Source organism: Syngnathus acus, chromosome 4, assembly GCF_901709675.1.
Source record: "Syngnathus acus chromosome 4, fSynAcu1.2, whole genome shotgun sequence".
Classification (NCBI taxonomy): Eukaryota; Metazoa; Chordata; class Actinopteri; order Syngnathiformes; family Syngnathidae; genus Syngnathus; species Syngnathus acus.
Window position 1 is genome coordinate 7,037,459 of NC_051090.1, and position 23,383 is coordinate 7,060,841.

Below are 23,383 nucleotides of genomic sequence, written 5' to 3' on the forward strand. Positions count from 1 at the left end.
GAATAAAATGTATTTTTCATAAATTTAAAAAATGATTTTATCCAGCAATGTAACAGGGTTGTGCCAAATGCAAATAAAGTGTTCTGTTGCAGGCTGAGTTGGACGAATAAAATTGTATGACTATTTCTTGTGTTTTATTGAAAACATTCAAATAAATGGTTCAGTATATTGATATGGGCCAATTTAAAAAGATGTTGCCAAATTTGTCCAATAATTCTGGAGTAATAAAATGTACCTCAATACTATTGATTTGATAAGTCACAAAATAACCTTTTTTTTTATGCTGCAGCCGTGTGTTGTAATTAGTTTGAAAAAAACAACAACTTCCTTCTCCGCCCTTATCTCCAGTCACAGGAACGTGTTGGGCCGCACCCTTGAGGGTCACTGGCAACATCGATAGACAAGAATTTCTAAGACCGCATCTGTTTGCATTTCCTTCGTGCTGCATCTTTTCGCGGAAAATATTCAGGTAGGCGAAGTATTTGGCTTTTATAGTATTTAAGTTTGATGAGGTTGTCAATGTGGTTACAAAATCTTTCTTTATGTTCTAGTAAATAAGCATGGAGAGTCAACAGGTCATCCTTTTTTTTCTCTTTTCAATTTTGGATTCCTTATTGACTCAAGACCATCACTGCGAACAGGGGACCATCTGTCCTTCAGAGAAGCAAATGGTCTTTACCGCTGCAACAGAAATCCCTCGCAGTATAAGGCCAGGCGTGACCAAAGTCGTCTTTTTGGACAGCAACCTCAAAACAATCCCCAAAGGAGCCTTTGTGGAAAACCCCCACTTGGAAACGGTGGATTTCATGAACACAAACATCTCCGCTATTGAGCCAGGAGCTTTTGAAGGTCTGGTGAATATGAAGGACATTGAGATTTCCAACACGCCTCTGACGTCCATGCCTGTAGGAGTCTTTGCAGGCCTTAGCAACATGGAGAAAATTGTTCTAAAGTCAAACAAGATCCGTAATCTTGAGCGAGGGTTGTTTGATGGTCTTAAAAAGGTAAGAGAGCTCCAGTTACATGGAAATGAGATTGCAGCCATTGAAGATGGGACTTTTGATAGCCTTGAGAACCTCATGGTCCTCCATCTGGCTAAAAATCGCCTCACTGCTGTAAAAACCGACTGGTTCTCCAAGCTAAGCAAACTGGCCACGTTGCGGCTTTACGAAAATCAACTAACTGCTCTTCCAGAAGACATTTTTCATAATTTACCAAATTTAAAAGAGATTTCTTTGAAAAGCAACAAATTAACTGCATTATCAGCCAATCAGTTTCCATATAAAGACAAACTCACAAAGATTGCCTTGGAGGACAATCTCTTTACAAATTTTCCAGAAGAATTTTTTGTCGGTTTCCCGAATCTCAAAACATTGACCGTGTTCAACAATAAACTATCAAGCCTTCCACCTGTGCTATTTGGTGAACTGACCAAAATGACGGATTTAAGTTTTGCTCAAAACGAACTGAGCGACCTGCCAAAAGCAATTCTCAGTCCTTTGAGTAAACTTTCCAAGCTCGATCTATCCAACAATCACTTTGCTACTCTCTCGGCTGACTACTTTGAAGGACTCCAGAGACTCACCACTTTGAATATCCGAAACAACAAGATCGACTCTTTGGGTTCAGATGTTTTTGAAAAGATTCCGACGCTGACCTCCCTGGACATGTCGGGCAACAATCTTGAAACACTCCCTCGGGATATTTTTGAACCTCTAACACATCTCAGTAAAGTTGATCTCCATGACAACCCCTGGAATTGTGACTGCAACCTTATATCCCTCCATCATTGGATAAAAGCAAACTCTGCAATCGTTCGTAAGCCAGTTGTCTGTCGGTATCCAGAAGATCTAAAAGAACAGGAGATCATGTCCTTGGTGGAGGAGCAATTTGTATGCCCTACTCTTGCGTTCACAACCACCACGTTGCCTACGACCGTTCTCACAATTCTGCAACTAACCACTGCCCCCACAACAGCAATGGCAACTACTACTTGCCCAACCACGTCTCCATCAACTACACTTTCACCTACCACAACTACAGCTGAAGAAACGACGACTGACATGAAAACAACAACGCAGAAAACAACACCAGCAACCGTCCCGACTACATCAGTGCCGGCGGTCACAACAAGTGCACAAGTAACAACCGTACAGACAACCATTGCGATCACAACCGCGCCAGCTAGCACTGCGACGTCAACTCTACAAACAACTACAACCATTTTAATAACAACAGCTACACCTACTGTAACATTGCCAGCAACCACGCCCACAACAATGATAACTACAACCACACCAGCTACCACTACACTAGCCATCACAACTCTGCAAACAAGCACAATGTCAAAAGCTTCACCCACGACCATTTTGACAACAACAGCCATTATTACACCGGCAGCAACTACAGCCGCAACCACATCACCCACAACCATTTTGACAACACCCATTATTACAACGGCAGCAACCACATCACCCAGCACCACAATCGCAACGACCACATGTACACCCACAACCCAGCTGACCACCACCCAAAAGACAACACCCCTCCCTAAATCCACACCCCCGCTCGTTTTCACCTGTCCCATACAACCCCATCTCGAGAGCTCGCCCAGTTTGTTATCATACGAGGACACAAAAGCAGCATGGAGGTGCAAATCTCAGGCGCTCGTGTATGTCACGCTTCTGCTGGTGGAGGTAACTTGCACATTAGTGCTGGCTAAGTACATCGTGTCTTTGTACCGCCTGCTGCTGGGCAGGGAGAGGATGAAGCATGAGGTCAAACTCACCCACTTCTCCTACAGGAAAGAAGTAATTTTGAGGCCTTTGTAGGACTATTTGAGATATTTCAAATTGATCAGATCTCCTCATTAGGTATCAAAATAATTCAACTATGGACACTTTTATCATCATGCTGCCTTCGTCTTTGGGGACTGTGACTGCTGTGAATTTGCTTGGCAATTTGATAATGTAGAATCATAAACACTGACAGCATTATGTATTGTTCATACATTTAATATAGTAAATATAAAGGCTACCAACCACACTTTTGCATAAATATTGATAGTGAATTAAAAATAGGCAAGACATGCCCAGTCATGATTTAACCTGCTGATGTGTTTTTGAAAATGACCGTGGGTCGGCATGACTATTTCAAGAAAGAAAGGAAGCAGAGGAAATCCTATGAAGTGCACCACTTGGCTACTTACAGCAAGGGGAGCTAGAGAATTAATATTTGTAACTTTACACTCCTATAGTATTTCTCACCAGCTAAAATATATATATATATTATATTTAAATTTTAAATAAATATATACCGTAATTTTCGGACTATAAGTCGCGGTTTTTTTCATAGTTTGGGTGGGGGGGCGACTTATACTCAGGAGCGACTTATATACATATATATGTTTTTTTTCACTTTTTTGGGCATTTTATGGCTGGTGCGACTTATACTCCGGTGCGACTTATAGTCCGAAAATTACGGTATATATAAATTCTCACGAAATTTGGTCACACTTTTATTGTGAAAGGTCTGTTTGGATGCAATGATGTAGTTTCTCAAGAAGAGTCTAGGTTTCTAAATACAATTAGAATTAGTGTTTAAGATTTTTGAGAAAATGTGGGGAAGTTTGTACATTGACCAAGTATGTTTGTTCCTGGAAAAAAAAGTTTGAATAAAATATAACAGCATCTTCCTCCAACCTATGTTTTCCTTTTATGTAAAATGAATGAAAACAGCAGTACAAAAGAATAAGCACAGGAAGAGTGAGTGAGTGAGTGAGTGAGTGAGTGAGTGAGTGAGTGAGTGAGTGAGTGAGTGAGAGATACATGTCATTGCCCTAATGAGAAATGTCACCTTTGCTTTACCCCAAGTTGATGATGAGACATTCGCCAGTGTACACAACAACAAAAAAGAACACTAATGTCCACATTCAGGGGTGAGACATTTGGCTCCTAATTGTCCATTTGCAATTAAAGTGGTTCTGTTTCCTCTGTTCTCTTATCACACAGGGTTGACTAAATTATGGGTCAAAAAAATTGAAAAGCTTTGAGGATAATTGCAATTTCATATCCTGATGCTGTAATTGATAAGACAGCAAGCACGTTGTACATGTGGTTTTCATGTCGTCTTGTCAGTCAAGAGATTCTGAGTTCGGCTTGGGTTGTTTTTATGAGGCGTAGTTGCCAAGGACCACAAGTAATTTACAGACCTTTTCTAAAAATAGATCACTTCCCAGAAATGTTGTTCAAGTGCTTGGAAAATATAAACACCTAACCATAGAAGGATGCACACCCTCTATTTTTTTTTTTTTTTTAAACATGAAGACATTGAGATACATGCTGCACAAAATCCAAAATCCATGCTGTGTTAACCTAACCTGGATTAACCCAACGGCAAGCGACTATGACCTTGTTGTGGCAATTTAAATGCAAATTTGTATGAGTTGGGGAAGCCTGCATTGAAACAATATATGTTTGCAGATAAGGAATTATGATAACGCTTGCACAAATTACTTTTGTTGCTAGCGAGGACGTAATCCTCCAAATGGATTCTTCCCTCAGAGAAGTAATTGTTTTGTTTGTAATTGTTGTTCTTATTGTTAAAATGTAGTGTTGCTCATTCTAATAGTAATTATAATAACAATCACGTTTGTTTTACATAAACTAAATAGAGTCACAGGAAAAAGACATTTTAAATCACTATGAGTGAAAATACAGATAACTTGAAATAAAATTCACACTTGTTCTGTTGGCACGACTGGCAATTTTGATGACTCTAAAACAGCCCTGTGGGAACGCATCAACACTTAAAATAAAATAAAAAAGGACATTGCACATCCATCATTGCCACGATTTCACTAGATAAAAGTGTGTAGATTTTTAAAGCTGTATTATCCCCAACCATCTGTTGTTTTAGATCTGAAAAAATTCAAAGCTAGTCCAAATTGGCTTATAAGGCTTTTGGTCCCTTAAATAGTGGCAGGCAATATATACAAACTATTATAATCCCTCTTGTCAATTGTCAATCTGAAGTAAAGTGCACGGATGGGTCAGACAAGATCCCTGACTAATTTACAGCGCAAATGGCCCGAAACGTGCACCATGATCCCAAACATCGAAGGGAAACTAATGATTGGAGGAGTTACTGTCTTGTTATAGAACAAAGCGCGCTTGTAAAATAGAATAAATGATGTTATGTTGCTGTAAGCTTTTGCTTGTTCATTACTTGGAGGCGGCTTCGATCGATGCTGACATGTTGATGAAACGTTGTTCCCGTTGACAAACCTTGACATCGACTCCAGGTAATTCATCCCTGCCACTCAAGTCACGTTCCAAGATGAAAAGATAAAGTAACTCCGAGCGACCCCCGAGGTGTGAACCTTGATAAGATTACAAGGCTTTCCCCCCAAAAAATCAATGATGTGACGTCTCAGCCATCGGCGAAAGGTGACTTTAATGGACTGGCTGTCAAGACTAAATGCTGCCAAATCTAATTAATGAGGGCTTTGTACAAAAGAAAAATCCGAGACAAACTTGGCAGTTGGTGCCAGATGTTTTTTTTTCCTCTTCATTGTTTTTGATGAATGTGTTTGAAGATTTCTACAAAAAAAAAACTCATTAGGGTTGATACTGATCAGGAAAACAAGTTTGAAACCTGCCACAATACAACATGATCATAATCCATTTCATCACTTATAACAAAGCCTCCCATCAAGAGTAGTGAACAAATAAATCAATCATCCAGCTAGCCTTCCATACTAATTAAGCTTCTTTAAACTTTTTTGTCCCCATATGCTATGGTGTACATTGTACATTGGCCAGGTGTCAAACACAAGGCCCGGGGGCCAGATACGGCCCGCCACATCATTTTATGTGGCCCTCAAAGACAAATTGTGCATCAAATACGTGTGTCATTACTAGAATTGCAAATTGTCTTCACTTTTAATAACTTTTTTAAAAAAATACTTGACCAGTTTTTACTCGTCTGATTTGAAAATGAGTTATTTGTCAGTTTGTTTTGTAGCTTTTACTGTATATAATATGAGGTGCTCATACATTTATTTGGGTTGACAGTCATAATGGCCCTCCGAAAGAAGCTATGACTACAATGTGGCCCGCGAAAAAAATGAGTTTGACACCCCTGGTGTACAAAAATGTATTATGTAAGTCACAGATGTCAAACTCAAGGCCCGTGGGCCAGATACGGCCCACCACATCATTTTATGAGGCCGGCGAAGACAAATTGTGCATCAAATTCACGTGTCAATACGAATATTGCAAATCATCTTCACTTTTAAAAAACATTGTTCAAATATTTTAACACTTTTTGCTTGTTTTGGATTTATTTTTATTTGGGTTGACGGTCATAATGGCCCACCGAAGGAAACTATGACTACGATGCGGCCCTCGACAAAAAATGAGTTTGACACCCTTGAATATATCACATTGTGCAGTTAGTTGCCAATGTATTTGTTTGCTTTTACTGTTTCTTTATTTTTTTCTCTGCTGTCTACTGCCAATGCTATGAGAATCCTAAAAATGTTCATGTGGCGTTAGAATACCCGATCAATGAAATTCCCATGAATCCCTAAATGACTGCAGAATGGAATGCAAAGACAGAAGCAACAACATCTAGCAAACAATCCACATGATGAGCACCACTGTTCCGTAAGCCTAGCCGACTAATTATATCACTGTCCTGCTGTTTGGAGAGAGGTCATAAAGGGGTTACTGGCTGTCACCAGTGACAGGAAAGCAGCAGTGAGAGAAGATTGTACCATCTCTGTGCCACAAACACACGCACACAAATAGGGAATTCAATCCGCTTTGATAGGATTTACACAGCAGGAAAGCAATGATGACTCACCTTTCATGAGGCAAGTGAAATCGTTTTTTGTCATGCAGGGCAAATCTAAGAATATCGGTGTATCATTTGCTTCTAACATGAGACACGCACTTCATCCTGACAGCGTGGGCCCTATGTGGCGATCACGCACAGATGAAGGATCAGGAGTTAAATATGATCTCCACTCACTTCACAGTGATCAACATGACATCATCCATAAGTGGAGATCTTAAAAAATGTACTTTGCGTATACCGATCTGCAGGGATTCCTGTTAGGCTTACGCCATGTTGATTACGCGCCTCTCCTGTAAAGGGAGCCACTTGGATTGGCCGGGAGTCATGTTTAGTCCCACAACGGCGCAAACGCCCATTTCTGCTTGCGCCTCGCTACGAAAATACCAATAAGAAGAAACCCCGTGCTCATTCCTGGAGGGCAACTGAATATCTATTATTTGATTTGGTACTTAGTAAATACTTTCAAGGTCCCTATTTGTCGGTCGGACTTGTGCTTTTGAATCATCACTGTTATTTCTCCAGACATTTGGCAATAACATTTGTAAGCCCCTAAAGGACTTCCTGTAGAGACGGTTGAGTAAGTGGACGCCCTGTGGCGAACGGGATGTCTAATTAGGATTGTTAGAAAACTGAGATAATTATCAACACGCACAGAAATTAACCACCCTCTGGCCACACACTCGCCACCTTACTAGCATTTCGCTATGCCTTTGTGATGAAGATTCCACGTCTGCCAAACTGGCCAAGCGAGAGAGGAACACAGTGAGCGCTCAAATGAGCGGATGACTCATCGCTTTCCATACTCATTGGTATGATGGACATGATAGATCCTGTTGGAACATTCAAGAAAGGTGAACAATTGGAAACATTCAAATGGTCCATTAAGTGTCCATGCAATTATCAGGCCAACCGTCATATTCATAGAGAAATACAGAAATTCTTTTTTTGTGTGACATTTTTAAAAGAAAGTGTCAATTTACCAACGTATGTTTTGAGAATGCTTCATTTGATATTCATAACCTCTGCTGGTGCACTAATTGACCCTGCCACGTGTAATAAAGTGCACGGATAAAAGAAGAGCGATTCGAGGGTCAGCCTGATGAGCATGTGGCTGCAAAAACCTTTTGTCAGCCACCACACACACTTATATTTGCATTCTAAACAGCCTGTCAGCAATCATCAGTAGGTAGCGCTAATCAAAGAAGCCTTGATTGTGGAAATCCTGTCTTTACTGGGAAATGCTCAAATACTTTTTTATGTAATTAATGCAAGCTCGGGTTAATCTGGAGCACTTCAGTCAGCATTACATTTATGTGTTTGCAGTGCAGATGAACTAGATTTCTGCATACATCTGAGGGAATATTTGAGAAATATGAATTATGAATCCCTTGTTGAGCACAGACAACAGCAGTAATAAAAAAAAGGCAGAACAACTAGATAGACCTTCCTTTGTCAACACGTCATGTGGGCATTAAACATTTAGGCCTCGCGATTGCCAACATTAGCAGTGATGGGCAGGGTGGGCACTATTTTCGGGACACTATTATCCCCTGTCATGGAAGGAATCAGAGCTGAACGGGGGAGGCTGACTTAATGAGAAGGCGTATGGAAGCATTACTGCCTTGGCCGCAAAATATACAAGAGCCTAGCAGGACGGTAAAAGCAATTTTCATCGGAACAATCCATACATCATAATGGACTGTGTGCATGCAGAAGTGCACTTTCAGTGTGTAGACAATAAACTGAATTGGTCCAGTGTCTACAACAAAACAAAAATGTAAAAATAATATGAAATAGTTCATATTATGGATAACGGACTTAATGTTGCCCTCATCCATAATCCGGACCACTAAAAGGAGCCAATTTTAACCTCAGCTGTTTTTATGAACGATAGTGACCTTGTAAACTTTGTTTGAGATTCAAATAAATCCAAAGAATTTATTTGCTGATAATATTTCAAACAAAAACATTCATTTACACATGGAATCAAAACGAAACTTCTTAAATAGCAAAAAACTACGACTGACATAACTCAAGCAAAAAAAAAAAACGGTTATCTAAAGTAAATCAGATTACTTGCAAGGAAAATATTTGTGTCATTTCTTTTTTACATTTTCTCTTTTTCTTTGTCACTGATTAGATTTTTGCTCGATGTACGTATGAAGCCTCACTATTTGGAGACGTTCACAAGTTCCGTCAAAAGATATGAACGACTGTGCTGAATAACTGACTAGTCAGTCAGCAACCACTAAACCACTGACAATGTGTTTTATTGTACATATAAAACAAGAATGTTCAATATTAGATGACATCACATTCAGACAGTTTTAATTATAGCGGAAGGGGAGCAGCAGCCGCTTGACGGATGGCCCGCGTGTCGTTTTGATGAATCACTCTCTTAGTTTAGTCTCAGATCAATCTCCTCCAAAATTAGGAGATTTGGCTTTGACCTGTTTTAGTAAAACAACACCATAGAAGTTCAATCGTGGTGTTTTGGTGGTTTTAGTGCACAAGCTCATGATATTCAGCCTTGGGGTGAGAGGAAAAAAGATGCCTGGTGAGATTATTCCATGCTGTTCAATGCATCATTGTTAACCAAGAGGTTTTAATCAAACTCTGACATGGAGTCGGATGCCCGCAGACACTGATACTCCATTGAAAGGTCCCGCTAGTGCTAAATCATTCAAACTATCTGTCAACCTTTTGCCAAGTCAGCTTTCAGATACGTATACTTCAACTGTGTGTTGAGCACATGTCTCGCGGGTAAAGTGAAGTCAGTCCTAGCCGTCCATCAAATATGCAGTACACCGTGAGATCATGTAAACATTCACTCAAAGATGCAACCAACTCGGGTGAATGAGTTGCTCAACCTGGCTACAGACATGACGATAATTGGGACGAATTGATCATTTTCACATCTACAGATTATGCCATTTTTCTGAACATTTATTTTTTGTGGTAGGATTTCAGTTTATTTTATTTTAGTGTCAAAATAAAGACGCACTGCCAGATTTGGCCCACTGTACTTGACTTGATTGTTCAAAACTAGTTATACATAATCAAGATGTACTGGAACTCTAAATAATGAATGTATGAACAATGTGTTTAATGAGAACATGTGGAAGTGTTCAACACTGATATTATGCACATTCTTTCTGAGAAGGCCATGTCACTTATGATATTTTTGAAACATCACATCCCATTATGGCCAGGGGATGAAAGGCATGGTATAAAATTAAAATCTTAATTTTTAATCACACGCTTTGTCAGATAGACATGTGGTCTATGTCCGCTTTTTAATGGCCTTGCCAAATATACCACCCCTGTCTATTTTGAACCACTACCTTCATTCATCATTTTTACTCTGTATTACGTGTACCGTCACAGATTTGTCTCTGAAAATCAATTTCACTAATGGGCACTGCCACCTGCCATCCAAATGAATAAAATGATGTGGAGGTGCATCATGAATTCATCAACCATATTGCCATTATGCTTCTATGCGAATGTCATGCCTAATCATCAAATATTTATCATAATTATCATGAATCATACCTTTTGTGACTCTTCAAGTGTCCCAGGTTACCGAATGGTGGTTGGGTTTTATTTTGCACAACGAACGACATAATGCATGCTAAGCCACAAGTTAAAATTAGAGACGTTCGTCAACATGTCGATAATGAGCTTCTTTGCAAGGCTTCGCCTGAGCAACGTTGCGGATGCATCGTCAGGAGATAATATGAAGAAAAGTCTTACAGGCCTCCTAATGGCACGCCAGTTGCTCAAAACAGAATAGTTGAGCTCCACTATAATTGAAATGGTGACTCACAAGGATGTTGCAAACCTCCACTTCATTTAGTCATTTTTACTTACACTGCAAGATTTCAGTCCATTACGCTGAAGTGTGGTACTATTGTGTTCTTGGTGATTATACTTTCCAAATTGCCTTCAGATATTTTTGTGCCACCTTGGCTGCCTTGCACTACTCCTCCTGTACTTTTGCGCTATATACTGACTGTCTGCTGTATGCATAATTGCTCCATTTCAACCATGTTGCTCTTATTTATTTATTCATTGCTCTTATTTATTCATTGTATGTGCCTACTTGTTTTTACTTTTTGTATTGTTTACTTGAATGTTTTTGTTTGTCTGTGGACCAATATAATATATATCTATATATATATATATATATATATATATATATATATATATCATATGTAATATGTCTTGTCACCGTGGGATAGTAGGAAACGCAATTTAGATCTCTGTGTGTCTTGACATGTGAAGAAATTGACAATAAAGCAGACTTTGACTTTGATTTTGCTCCCCAAATAGTTTTTTCCAGCTCCATTAAAATTGCTCTCAAAGTGGTGAAACACAAAAGAAAGAATCTTTTACATTTGTGGATAAAGCTCGGAAGAAAAATAACCCAAACAGTTTGGAGAGCTTTCTTATTTCCAGCACCAGATATAAGCTAGACAATATTTGTACAATGTACATGGAATAAAAAAAATAGGTTTTGACTTTTACAATTCAAATGTATGAATATAGAACTTTGCAGGAGGCATTACTAATGGCGTGAGAGAGGCGCTCATACGTCAGCAGGGAGGGAGGCACCCACCACAGGGCTGCCTCGGAGGGAGCGCATCGGCCGAACCAGGATGAGGAGGAGCGCGCTATAAGAAGACAAGCGACCCCGGGACAGCATTCACACAGCAGACTCGACGATGACGAAGAGATGAGGAGAGCGAGAGAGAGCAATGAACTAAGAAGAGAGAGAGAAGAGCGATCAGGATGACTTATTTTGAGGCTGTGGCTTGAGCGCCCAGTGCGAGAGAGAGGGAGGGAGGGACGACCCGGCGAGTTTCAAGTGGCCGGGCGGAGCTGCTGCTTATTCCAAGTGTCACATTGAACACCTGAGCGGTCTGTTTCCTGCCTCATCACCATCCTCGTCCTTTTACTTGACCCCAATGTCATCAATTCTACTTTGAGCCTCGAGAAGTCTGGAACAAGTCCCGACAGTCAGTGACGGAGACATCCGTGACGCCTCAATATGTACCAGGGGCATTTACAGGTAAGAGCCGCTTTTATTACTTGTGCTATTATTATCATGGTTTGCCTCACATTCATTTTTAGTTTGAGTTGAGTCATGGAAAATTTGCTGTTGGAAAAATATGTCATCCGACCAAGTTCCAAACGAATCGAAATGCCACCAACGTCATATTTATAGTCAATATGTTCCTATTAAAACACTTGTCATAAACAGACCCGTTTGTAATTCGAAACCTCGCATGTTGAGACCGTCACAAACTGAAAACATGTTTTTAATGATACCGGAGCCAAATTATGATGGATTGAGGAAACGCACACATTCGTGCGCGCGTGCACAAACAAACGCACGCACAAACGCAGACAGACACAAGGGAGCTCAAGGAACGTGCAGGTGCATGTCACGTGAAAACACCTCTGCCAAGTGGGAATCACACTCCGATTTTCCAACATGCAAGTGGGAATCACACCACGATTTTCCAACATGCGAGCTACCCGCGTGACGTCACCCAATCAGACGTCAATTTGCAGACAGCAGAATAGTTTATTACATCACCATTGCAGACTGAATAGTGTGGGGGGAAATGCTGTAGTGTAACCTTTTTTTCCATATTATTAATATATTTTTTAAGTTTGAAATTCAGCTTCTGGTGGTGTGGTCTATTTTTGATGCAAGTTTGCAAAGTAAAAAAAGATACTTTGCGCTCTCATTACGTAATAAAACACTCCAGTCATTCAAGAGCATTAAAGACAGAACTTGAATATTTTATGACGTATTACTCAAGCATGCAGTGTTCATTGAAAATGCATGAAAAGGCGGTCGACAGCTCACGTCTGACTTTTGGAGACTTATTTGTAACAGCCCAAATGAAATGCTTGTTTTGTGACGAATGGGATGTAACCAAATGTTCCACATATCCATATGATGTTTCAATTCATGTCATGTGCTCCGGTATTTTTAGTATGTTTCCTTTCCCATACCATTAAGATAAAATTTATTTAGCAAATTCTTTCCATGTAAAGCAGCTACTCCATTTGATGAAATAGATCTTTTTTTTTCATGTTTGCTATCACATACATTAAGTTTGATTTTGACATTGTTCCATTGGACTATCAACTGTGTACATATTAGGGATGAGTATAAGAATAATGTGAACTGTGTGGAGTTTGGAGAAGTTTACGCAAAATATACCATTGTGTGCTGTTGATGGCGTTTTATAGAAGCATGTGACATTGGCTTTTAGAAGTGGTAGGAAAATTTCTCCTTTCACTTGTATCTTATATTACTGGACGTTTACTTCTGTAGCCACAATAAAGCAACCCGATTTTTCGTGCAAGTCTGGACTCCTATAGTAATGATCACAGTAAATTTTTTGAATGAAAAATGTTAGACACAGTTCTCAGTACGCCACAACTGCAAATGGCAACCACAAAGTAAAACCCAAAGTGAGCTTTTGTCATTATTCATTGCCAAATGAGACCTGTGTCTTAATGAACTTACTTGGCTGTACTTTAAAGAGCAGTGCGCCATAAGTCAGTTACTCTTAACAAGAGATATCAGATTTCCTTCCCGACATGGAAATCCGTCTTATCATCACTGTCTGTCTGAGTGTTTTATTGCATTCTGTAAGGAAGCCAGTCCTAGTCATCATATTTCATTTTCGACAGTCTAATTCTGAATGTCTGCACAAGGATGGCGGATGCTTCGACTGTACACAATTGCGGTTGCAGTGTCTCTGTGAATCCGAACATGATAATATAATATCAGGTGGATCGAATGTCTTGGCGTGAGTCAGGTTAGACTCGTGACAACTTGGCAGGCAAACAATAGAATTGTGAGCAGAGCTTGATCGGAAAACAATTCTAGACTGCAGACTTCTGTTTCGCTCATCTTTCCTCTGGCGTAAAAGTATCCCGGACAAGAAATGTGACAGGATGCCCTTAGTAACTTTAAGAAGAAAAAAAAACTGCAAAAAAACTAAGCAATCTGGAGTACCTTTTTACCTTTTGGTCTGACAAATCGTGACTATACAGTTTGCGGTGTAATTTTTGTTATGGTTTTCCACCCACAGTATTTATATTTAGAGTAAATTTAATTACGAGAGTGGTTCTATTATGGGCGCAAAATAGATATTGGATGAATGGAAGAGATACTACAAGGCCTTTGGTTGTTTGCTCTGTTAAGCAGAACATGATTACATAATTTGATTGCCATAATGTAAGTCCCCGCAGGGAAGATCTTGGGGGAGTTTATCACTGATCAGAAGTGGATCAAGTCTCGACAGACTCTAGTTTAAAAACAATTCATATTTAGATGGTAAATGGGGAAATGTAATGTTTTCTGAACAAGCGGAATTATTTGTTTTGAGAATCGCACATTAGTCTGGATCTAATTCCTAATCTATATTTATTATATATATATGGATCCGTCTTACTTTTGACTGTTTATCTATCTAGTTGAAATAATAGTCAAATATCTAATGCTTGACACAAATGTTGATCAAGTGCTTCAGTGGAGGATTTAGCAAGCCTGTGCCTTTCATCATTAAAAAGGATTCATTTGCATAATCCACCAACTAAATTTTCATTCTTTACCGAGACCCCTTCACTTACTGTCATATGAAGGAAGACATTTCCATCAAGAATTCTACTACGGCTGAGCTGGACAACTAAAGGTGCGTGGACTTAGGTCTGGCAAGCTATTTTTATCGAGACAGCTTAAAGTCTCCTTGACGTAATGAACCGTGGTCTTGATTAAAAGCTATTTAATAGGCCTGCCTAGTTCAGGAGCCAGAATAATGAGAGAAATCAGGTGCTCCCCGAATGGAACGAAAGCTCCACAGGCAGAGCTTCTCTCAGAGATGGTAAAAAGGAACTGTCACTCGATGTATAATGCCGATTTTACTCAATTTTCCACTTCCTGCCTGTATAGTCAGGTGTCCCAATACTTTTGTCAATGTATTATACATAACTTCACACTAGATTTCTAAAATGGAGCGGGCCTCATCATGACAAATTAGGTCAAGTTACAGCAGGTTAGTTTTGTAAATTATTGGTAAAAATGAAGCAAATTAAAATAAAATAAAAATGAAACAAATTAAAGGGAAAAAAAAGTATTTTAACAACGCATAAAATGATTGAGTAATGTGGTAGCTGCTTGTTTGTAAGGGAGACGTATCCTCTGAGTTTTTGTACCAAAAGCCATGACAAGTCTGACACAAACATGGAAGATACAACAAACACGTTTACTCTGCAGACAAAGACTTAGCGTTGCTTCCCACATTGTTATTAAAAAGCATTCCTGGATATGAAAAGAATTTCCACATAATCAGCCTGGAGGATTTTGTGTTGTCATCCGCAACGTAAGTAGGAGACATCTACTGTAAGCTGTTTTTATTAGCAATTTTTACCAGCTGAGATGTCATAAACAGCTTCTGGAATGTCATTTTAAAAAGCTTTGTTGTCTCATTTGACTTGTTTAGTGTGAACCAGGGTTCAGATTGTACTTTGCCAAACATACCGAGTGAAGTTACAGTACTTACGTTTATTTGAACTGAAACCAATACAAATGCTGGTCTGAAGATCCAAATTCTTATAAAATTCAGAATTTGGTTGAACATCAGTCTGACTTTAAAACCCCGAAAAGAAAAATTCTTAACTATCCGTTATCTGCATTCTTTATGTAGCTAAAAGTTAACGTAACACAATTTGCGACTAATCTAATTTTTGACTAAAAAATGTTTATGAATTTCCTCAACACAGCACCTCCCTCTTCTGCCTTGCAATTGAGACTCCGTGTAATAAATTAAAAAGACTGGTGATAAATCAATTTGACCTGTAGTAGATTCCCTCTGTCTTGTTTCCAAGCGCGTGAACACAGCAGCCCTGCGAGCCCCACATGGCAAGTCCCCAGAGTTACTGTACAAAGCCACATTTTTTTCCCTCACAAAAGTAGGACACGCCTCAGCATCTTTGTAACTCGGAGCAGAAGGCCGTGCAAAAGAATAGGTGGCCCATCTATCTCTCTCTTCTTCCCAAGCCATTCATAACAGTCATTCTTCAGCAGGGAATTCATTTGCTCCAGAAACCAGGAGTCTCAGCGCTCAAGTTGAGGCGCCATGTATTTGGTCCTCCGAAGATTGCTGACGAGAGCACTTGATAAACAAATATGTGCTTCAGTGTGGCAGATGTGAACAGTATCGTCATATACTGTACTTCATCTCTTGGGGAAAATGATTGCTTGTCTGATATGGCATAAAAATCATGTCGCACTTGTTATAAAAGCACTCATTCTTTTTCCTAGAACAGCTTTTCACAGATAAACAGACTTCCTTTTCCACAGTGGTAGTTTGAATGATAATGTGCTCACGATAATACAGGAAGTCCTTAACTTGGATTCACGGGGATGGAAGTTCAAGGGTGTAAGATTTGGTGCTGACATTTATAGCCACTGGGTGAATCTTATCAACTTGTGGAGATTTTATTACTAAAAGGGAGGGAACTCGAACATATATTTTTCTTCATTTTGCTAGCTACACAACAAAGACATTAAAGAAGGTAAACGGATGTGATTTTATGAGTTCTCACCACATATTTTCGAGTGCAGTCAAAAGAGCAGTCTGTGCGCATGGATTGAGTTGTCTTGCCGTTAATGGGTAGGCATCAAACTGCAAAGAGTGCAATTTGGAAAGAAAAAAGGGAAGGAAAGACCATGTTTCCATAAAATGGAATCCAAGGGTAGCAGATTCAATGAAAACAGCAGCAGTCCCAGAATTGAACCCTGTGGAACACCAGATGTCTGTATTGTGTCTATGTGAATGGTCAGACAGATGAGACTGTCAATCTGTGGTTGTGATAGTCCACAGAAAGTTATTTTCCAACGGTTTGACTTGTTCAACACACTTTGGAGTTAAGGTTAGCTCCGCCCACCACAAACCAGGAGATTTTCACGTTTCTTTTTTTCCACACTGAATTCCGACTAGATGTTCTAAAAGGAGACTTGCTATTTAAATGGTGAACAAGAGGGACTATTATTTTCAACTGTCAAGAAAATACATTATTCTATGATTTAAAGTCTCCCGGATACAGTTACAACCTTTCTCGTCAGACCTCTGAACCTTTATCTGAATTTTGCCCTGACAATGAACCTGCTTGAAGGGGCTGACTTACTTTTTATTCATTCAGTTCACAACTTCCCGTTAGGCAACAAACCAGAAATTAGGATGAGAAGATTTAGGATTAACTCAGCACATACTGAATTCATTATCTGCTTGCTAAACTAAACAGTGAGGGATAATACTTTATTTGTTAAAGCTCATGCATTGGGTGACTAACAAATGCACATTTGATTTATCGTCGAGTGCAAAAATTGCAGTAAGAGAACTGGATCAGATTCACACATTCAAAAACGTCACCTTTGTCTTCTTCTCAGCTATTTTGCTGAGAGAATCTGCTTTGAGCAAGGCTCATCTTTTGATATGACGACTCCTAACATTGCACCTCCAGACAAAAGGTCTTTTCTTTCTATGTGCTTGTCATACAAAACGGAAGAAGATGCTCTGTAAAAAAATAACAATATATCATATGCAGTCGCCCACTGTGCAATTAATGGCAACAAAAGGCAACTTTCATATCATGGAGGCACACAAATGAAAGACATTTTTCTTCCGAGTTGGTTGCGGCGTCGATATTGCTCAATACTGACTAGGTTAAAGAACATATGCCGCTTAACACTTCAGCTAAATCAGTGTGACAATCCACCATGTTTTGCCAAAACAAATTCACAGCAGCTGTTGTTCCAATCCGGGCTGTTCGAACTGTCAGTCACACCTCCCCGGGGGGGCCGTGTGAAAGTCAGATAGGAAGCGCAGAGTCAGAGATGTGAGGTTGTGATATTGCATATGGGGGAATTGATGACAACTGTCTGGTCAGATGAATTGAACACAGTAAGCAATTGCAGTTGTGAGACTCGAAAAGCAACCTTTGTGCATTTTCAAACAACGTTGATGTTAGCGGCTGTTTGGGATGCTTGCGTGCATCACTCCGTGAGTGACGGCAGGGCGCCTAACGAATCCAAATACCATACGGGTAATGAATTCCCTGGCAAAAGTTGAGGGCTGGCCTGCGGGGTGGATTGTGGCGTGCAGATGGTATGTATGCTGAGTTCAAGGGTACACCAGCTGAGCGGACGCAAAGGCAGGCAGGTTTCGCAACCAAGACACGATCGCTCTCCCGGAGCCATCCCGCAGGCTGTGATCCAACTCAAAGTTTATATTATGTGTTTATAGGTACGGCTCACAAGTAAAGATCGCATTTTCTAAATGCATCCGCGCATCTGTTTGCCCACAAGCAGTCATGCTCACACAAGTAGAACTAATGAGAGAAGACACAGATGTGTGATTCATATTTACCTATAAGACAGAGCATGGTCACCAGCCTGCTGTGGAAAGGGTCAAAGAGCATGCCAAGATTGAGCTGTTGGTGGATGTACCTAGCCTGTGCCACAACCAGTCAGACTGCATAAACCAAATGTGCCACTATGGTTTGTGGATTAATGGACTAGCGTAGTTCAAACTACACCAGAATAAATTTCTTGCGTCTTCTTAATAAGATTATTCTGATTCTTATTAGCAATACGGCAAATAAAATTAACCCCAAAAAAAATCACTGCAACTAATCGTGCATGACAAATGTGAGAAATGCTTGCACGCATAACAAAAGTGCAACAGAAAAAAACACTGAGTGTTCAAAGAATGTCTTGTTACAAGGAGATCACGTTTCCTGAATTTGACTAAGTATCTTAAAATCTACACATGATATGTGGCAAAAGGAATAGATACTAATAGGGGTTATAGTATTTTGAAATTGTGACTAAATTAACAGTACCATCTCACATCCAGTTTCTCAGTCTATAACTTTGCAACTCGGCTTGGCAAATATAAAGAGATGGACTTCAGGGACTATAAGGTCAAACTCAAAAGGTAAGCAGAACTGCACAAATTTGCATTAACTAACAACAGCATTGTGTTCTGGTGATTAGCCAATCGTTGAAAATTCTGCGAAATCGTTGACGTAGTCACGGGAAGTATTTGATAATAATAATCGAACAAACATGTCAATGACCATGCAAGGGTAGCTTTTGTCATTTGGTCAAATGTGACAAGGTTCCTGGGATCACAAAAAAACACAGACCCATCACATTGTTTAAAGGTGTGACAAGCCAAACATTGTTCTATTGTATCTTCCAATTCATTCCCTTCTCTGTGTAATCCATCAATGCCAGAGGCAATGAGTGTCTGCGTGTCCATGACACTGTTTGTATCACCGCACTGAGGCTTGTGTGCCATTAAGAGCTTTGCTACCCAAGTGATGTCTCAGTTGAATAACAGATACCACAGTTTGTTGCTATTTTGGGCTGGTGAAGCTTTTTTGTGTGTGTTTGGGCCCCTTGGTTAAGGTGAGGATAAAAATCCTTAAGAAGCAAAACATTTCTGGATTAGCCACAGTATGAATATACCCCCCAGAAATCTTATAAAAAAGGTCATAAAGAACACTCACTAGTACATCTAAAAGTCACCAACATTCACTTTGAGCCTTTTTTTAGCATCATCCAGGCTTGGCACTGTTAAGGGAAGAACAAGATCCATCTCCTTTGTCATTGTTGTCATCCAAACTGGTGAAGAGGCATGCTCAACCTTGAGCAGAAGCACTCAAGCCTTTCTACTTTTCACATTCCATTTCCTGCTCCTCGCTCTCATGCCGCCCTAACCTCAGGAACGCTCGCATGTCAATTAAAGTTGATCTCGAAGACATCATATACTGTACCCCAGGGTGGGAAGACCGACTTCCATAGAAAAGGTCAGATTTTAATGATGGTGTGGCAAGAAATAAATCTATAAGGAGTAATGTTGGGATGCTTGACCTAAAAACAACATGTGACAAATTATCGCACGCATTTTCCGTTTTGTTCTCCCAATCTGTTGTCGTTCATCCCATGGGTGCTTAATGGGATTGAGGTCAGTGCTCTCTGGTCGTTCAAAACCAAACTCATCCAATCAGAGTAATCTACCTTGCTTTGTGCCTTGGGTGCGGTCATGCCGGAATAGAAAATAGCCTTCCCAAAACTAGAGGGACTTGTCCAAATATTCAGAAGGAATTAAGGGCTGTCCCAAGACTTTTGCCCAGTCTCCACCCGATCTCAAGCTTTGTGTAGTGACTGAAAAATGACTTCCTTTCACGCTACAGTGCCTCGCCTTTGCAGAGTGAAGAACTTGAGGGGAAAATTGGAGTGTGATCTATGACTCCTTTGCGCTTCAGTGGCACAATGGCCGCTTTAGATTCAAAAAGGAACTATGCCATGAAACGCTCGGATGATGCTTCTCTTGTGTTGTTTCAATGTTTTTATATAGTGATGAAAATGGAATTCAAAAGTTAGAGAGTCAAACTGACTAGTTTTCCCATAACATTCTAAAAATTCTTAAATTTGTGTACCAACCTGATGACACACGACGGACTGACTCATTGAAGACAGTTCGAGTATATGACGACAACACACAGCCCGCTTTGCAGTGCATATTCCCTATTCATGTTTTATTGAGCGGTCAAGACAGTCAAGACTTTCCTTCTGCCTATTGTATAATTAAGCAATGTCACACGAGTGGGACTGATGATATACAGTGCAATGTCATGACCTCAAGTGTGATATCGCTTTTATACAACAATGAATAACAAACCACACTAATCAGTGTAGACTGTTAATATGAATATTTCCAATTTCAAACAATTCCACTAAAATTGTTTTCATCTATTAAAGATATATAGATGGCAGATTTGACTTATGTAAATGTATACTATAGTTAAATTCCCATCTGCAACTCATACATGCATAATGTGCAACATGCTCCAAGTCCCCCCCCCCCCCCCCCCCCCCCCAGTTCAATGTTACATAGCATCATTCTCATTGTAGAAATGCAAATCCGAAAGGCTCAATACTTTGAATAGAAAGCTAATGCATTCTTGTACTATTATGACTATCAGCTCAGACTTCAATCACTACAAGTGGGCCTAAAAAAAAAAAATCTACAAACCATTAGCATTTCCATGATTGTATTGCGATCCTCTCAACATTTTTTTTTTTTTTTGCCTCATGAAGTTTTCAAAAACATCCAGTCACGGGCTGGCAGCACTAAGAGATGCTAATAAACTAAGCTAGAAGACGTGACTATGTGCACCTTGGAAGCTCCTTGTGTAATCAGCACCGCCACTCGCATCTAATCATGTATGAGGGGCACCCATGATACACACACACACACACACACACACACACACACACATACATATAGTGGCACTGTGGATGATCAGTGGAGAAATTGCCCTTTGATGGCTCCTCAGTATGGAGATTTATTCTGAAAAGGAGACTGGCGTGTGTGCACCGCGTGAGACTCAAGTGACCTGGCGTGAGAAAATGGTCATGCTGAATTTCATTCACGCTGCTGATCGTTTAACATTTGATGGGTTGCTCACATGCTTTTCAGTATGTTCAGCTGAATGACGTCGTACGAGCGTAGCGGGTTCAATTATGCAGCACTAACTTTATGACAAATAGATCACATTCCGAAAAATTTGCTTTGAAAACTTTAACTCTGGGATTTTGAAATGAGGACTGCCTCAGTGGATATGAGCCTCCAATCAGAAAACAAAGGAACAAATTGAAGCAGATTAAATCTTAATGATAGCAGATTAGACAAATGTCATATTTATGGGAACAGCAGCGGTGTGGATTAGTGATAAGTGACAACACCGCAGGTCTTTAAAGGAATTCGGTGCAATATTAAGAACATCCTAGTTGGTGTCTGTTTCTCATTGTGGAGTCTCCTGGTGTCTCAGAAAACTGCTGTAGCTGTGTTTGGCTTAGTGACAGCTGTCCTATCAGCACATTAGGTTTCCTCAGATAAATGGCTCAAGAAGAAAATCCTGCCACAGATACTTTTTGATCCCTCTTTTTTACATGCGGTAAAATATATCTGGACAGCCTAACCCATTGGCAGTTGGAAGAATTATTGAGTTTAAAGGAGGAGATAGGAATAGAGCGGAACTCGCTCAACCCGGCCGTCACATTTATTTATGTATAGTTAGCACTTCACTGTTGATAGTTAACATAGGTATTTTGATTCTTAAGTCTATGTGATCCGTTTAAAAGTATAGGCATCACATTCAGTCCTGCTGATTTTGTTTAGATAGACTGAGGGCACTATTTTTTTGACCAAATCTGGCGGAGCACGGGCGGGTTAGACCGGCTGTTGGCGATTTCGAAGATGCACGCAAGAAGGCCTATTCCAAAAAGGGGGGTATGCGCCATTCTGGGTGTGAACACAGATAACTTAGTTTGCTGGTATTCAAAGTGGCTCTTCGCGTTCCAATTAAATGCGGCATTTCACGGAAGTTAGCATTCACAGCACAAGTAAGGCATGTCTTTCTGTTGTGGTTATAATTTCACACATAATTTTCACCTGCACTGGCAAACACATTCAAATTAAACTAGTTCGACAGAACAGCCGTGCTATGTCTCCCCAAGTTGGTTTGATGAAAATCTATTGAAGCACTTTTCAGGTGTGCTAATTAATTCAGTTCAAATCTACAATGAATTCAGCCCCTACGCCAAATGCATAAATCTCCGTGTATTTTTTTTTTTCCACTAAAATGCACACAAAGATAGATGGGCGCATATGCATCCTTTTCATCGGATGTAAAGCAGCACAGATGCATCATCGGGTTTTATCGTCACGAACCACCCTGATTGACATGCCTATCTTTAGCCATGCATTAAATTCCACATCCTTGTGCGGTAAACAGGCAAAAGAGATTTGCAACTGAGTGTAAACATTATCATCATCAAAAAAAAAAGGACGGTTTGATCTGAGCTATTTCACAGAATAACGAAGACTGAAAATAATAGTTGGATGACACATTGGATGGAAAATTATTCGTGAAGCCGGCATCTGCTGTAATGACTTTTCAAAGACATGTAACTCGAGATGGTTTATGAAGGTTGTGCACACTGTGGAAGGGGACAATGTCATTTCTTGCTTTACAAGAAAATGCACGTGTCAGCATTTTTATGACACGAGAGGTCATGTGGATAAAGTAAAACTCTCGCTTTGACTGGTTTCACAGAGCACATCCAGTAAAAGCTTTTACAAGTACAAATGATTTGCTAAGTGCATGATTGCTTCATAACGGTCCCCCGGGGAAGCGATGCTGTAAAATACGCGTGTTCATTTAGGATTTTGACAGCTCCTTGGAATTTTTGCTGAACAAAAACATTTATGACAAATGATATTAATTTCAGTAATGGCAGCAAATGGCCGCTGAATAGGATTCGTTGGTCTTATACTTCAATCTTACACAAAATATTCATCTAATATCAGTGTTGGTAAGTGGATTTTTTTTTTGGCATCCATCCGTTATTCCATCT

At 39.9% G+C, this 23,383-nt stretch overlaps 2 protein-coding genes across 5 annotated transcripts in view; both read left to right on the plus strand.

Annotated features, from left to right (window-relative positions):
* The first annotated feature begins 327 nt into the window (after positions 1 to 327).
* Positions 328 to 3,273, plus strand: LOC119121358 (carboxypeptidase N subunit 2). 2 transcript variants are annotated; one of them, XM_037248858.1, is made up of 3 exons: positions 328 to 469; positions 552 to 1,915; positions 1,958 to 3,273. In XM_037248858.1, the coding sequence occupies exons 2-3, from the start codon at positions 561 to 563 to the stop codon at positions 2,829 to 2,831; spliced, it is 2,229 nt and encodes a 742-aa protein (XP_037104753.1). In that variant the 5' UTR covers positions 328 to 469; positions 552 to 560; the 3' UTR covers positions 2,832 to 3,273. The 2 variants fall into 2 exon arrangements, with proteins under 2 accessions (XP_037104753.1, XP_037104751.1); XM_037248856.1 differs by having other exon boundaries at positions 552 to 3,273.
* Positions 3,274 to 11,504: 8,231 nt separating this feature from the next.
* Positions 11,505 to 23,383, plus strand: part of pex5la (peroxisomal biogenesis factor 5-like a) — a 43,426-nt gene continuing 31,547 nt past the window's right edge. For all 3 annotated transcript variants that reach the window (XM_037248864.1, XM_037248865.1, XM_037248867.1), the window contains exon 1: positions 11,505 to 11,935. In XM_037248864.1, the coding sequence (XP_037104759.1) occupies positions 11,915 to 11,935 (21 nt within the window). In that variant the 5' untranslated portion in view covers positions 11,505 to 11,914. The remainder of the gene's footprint in view (positions 11,936 to 23,383) is intronic.

Excerpts from the sequence above, each read along its gene's own strand:
- LOC119121358 (XM_037248856.1), top strand. The coding sequence starts at position 561 with ATGGAGAGTCAACAGGTCATCCTTTTTTTTCTCTTTTCAATTTTGGAT.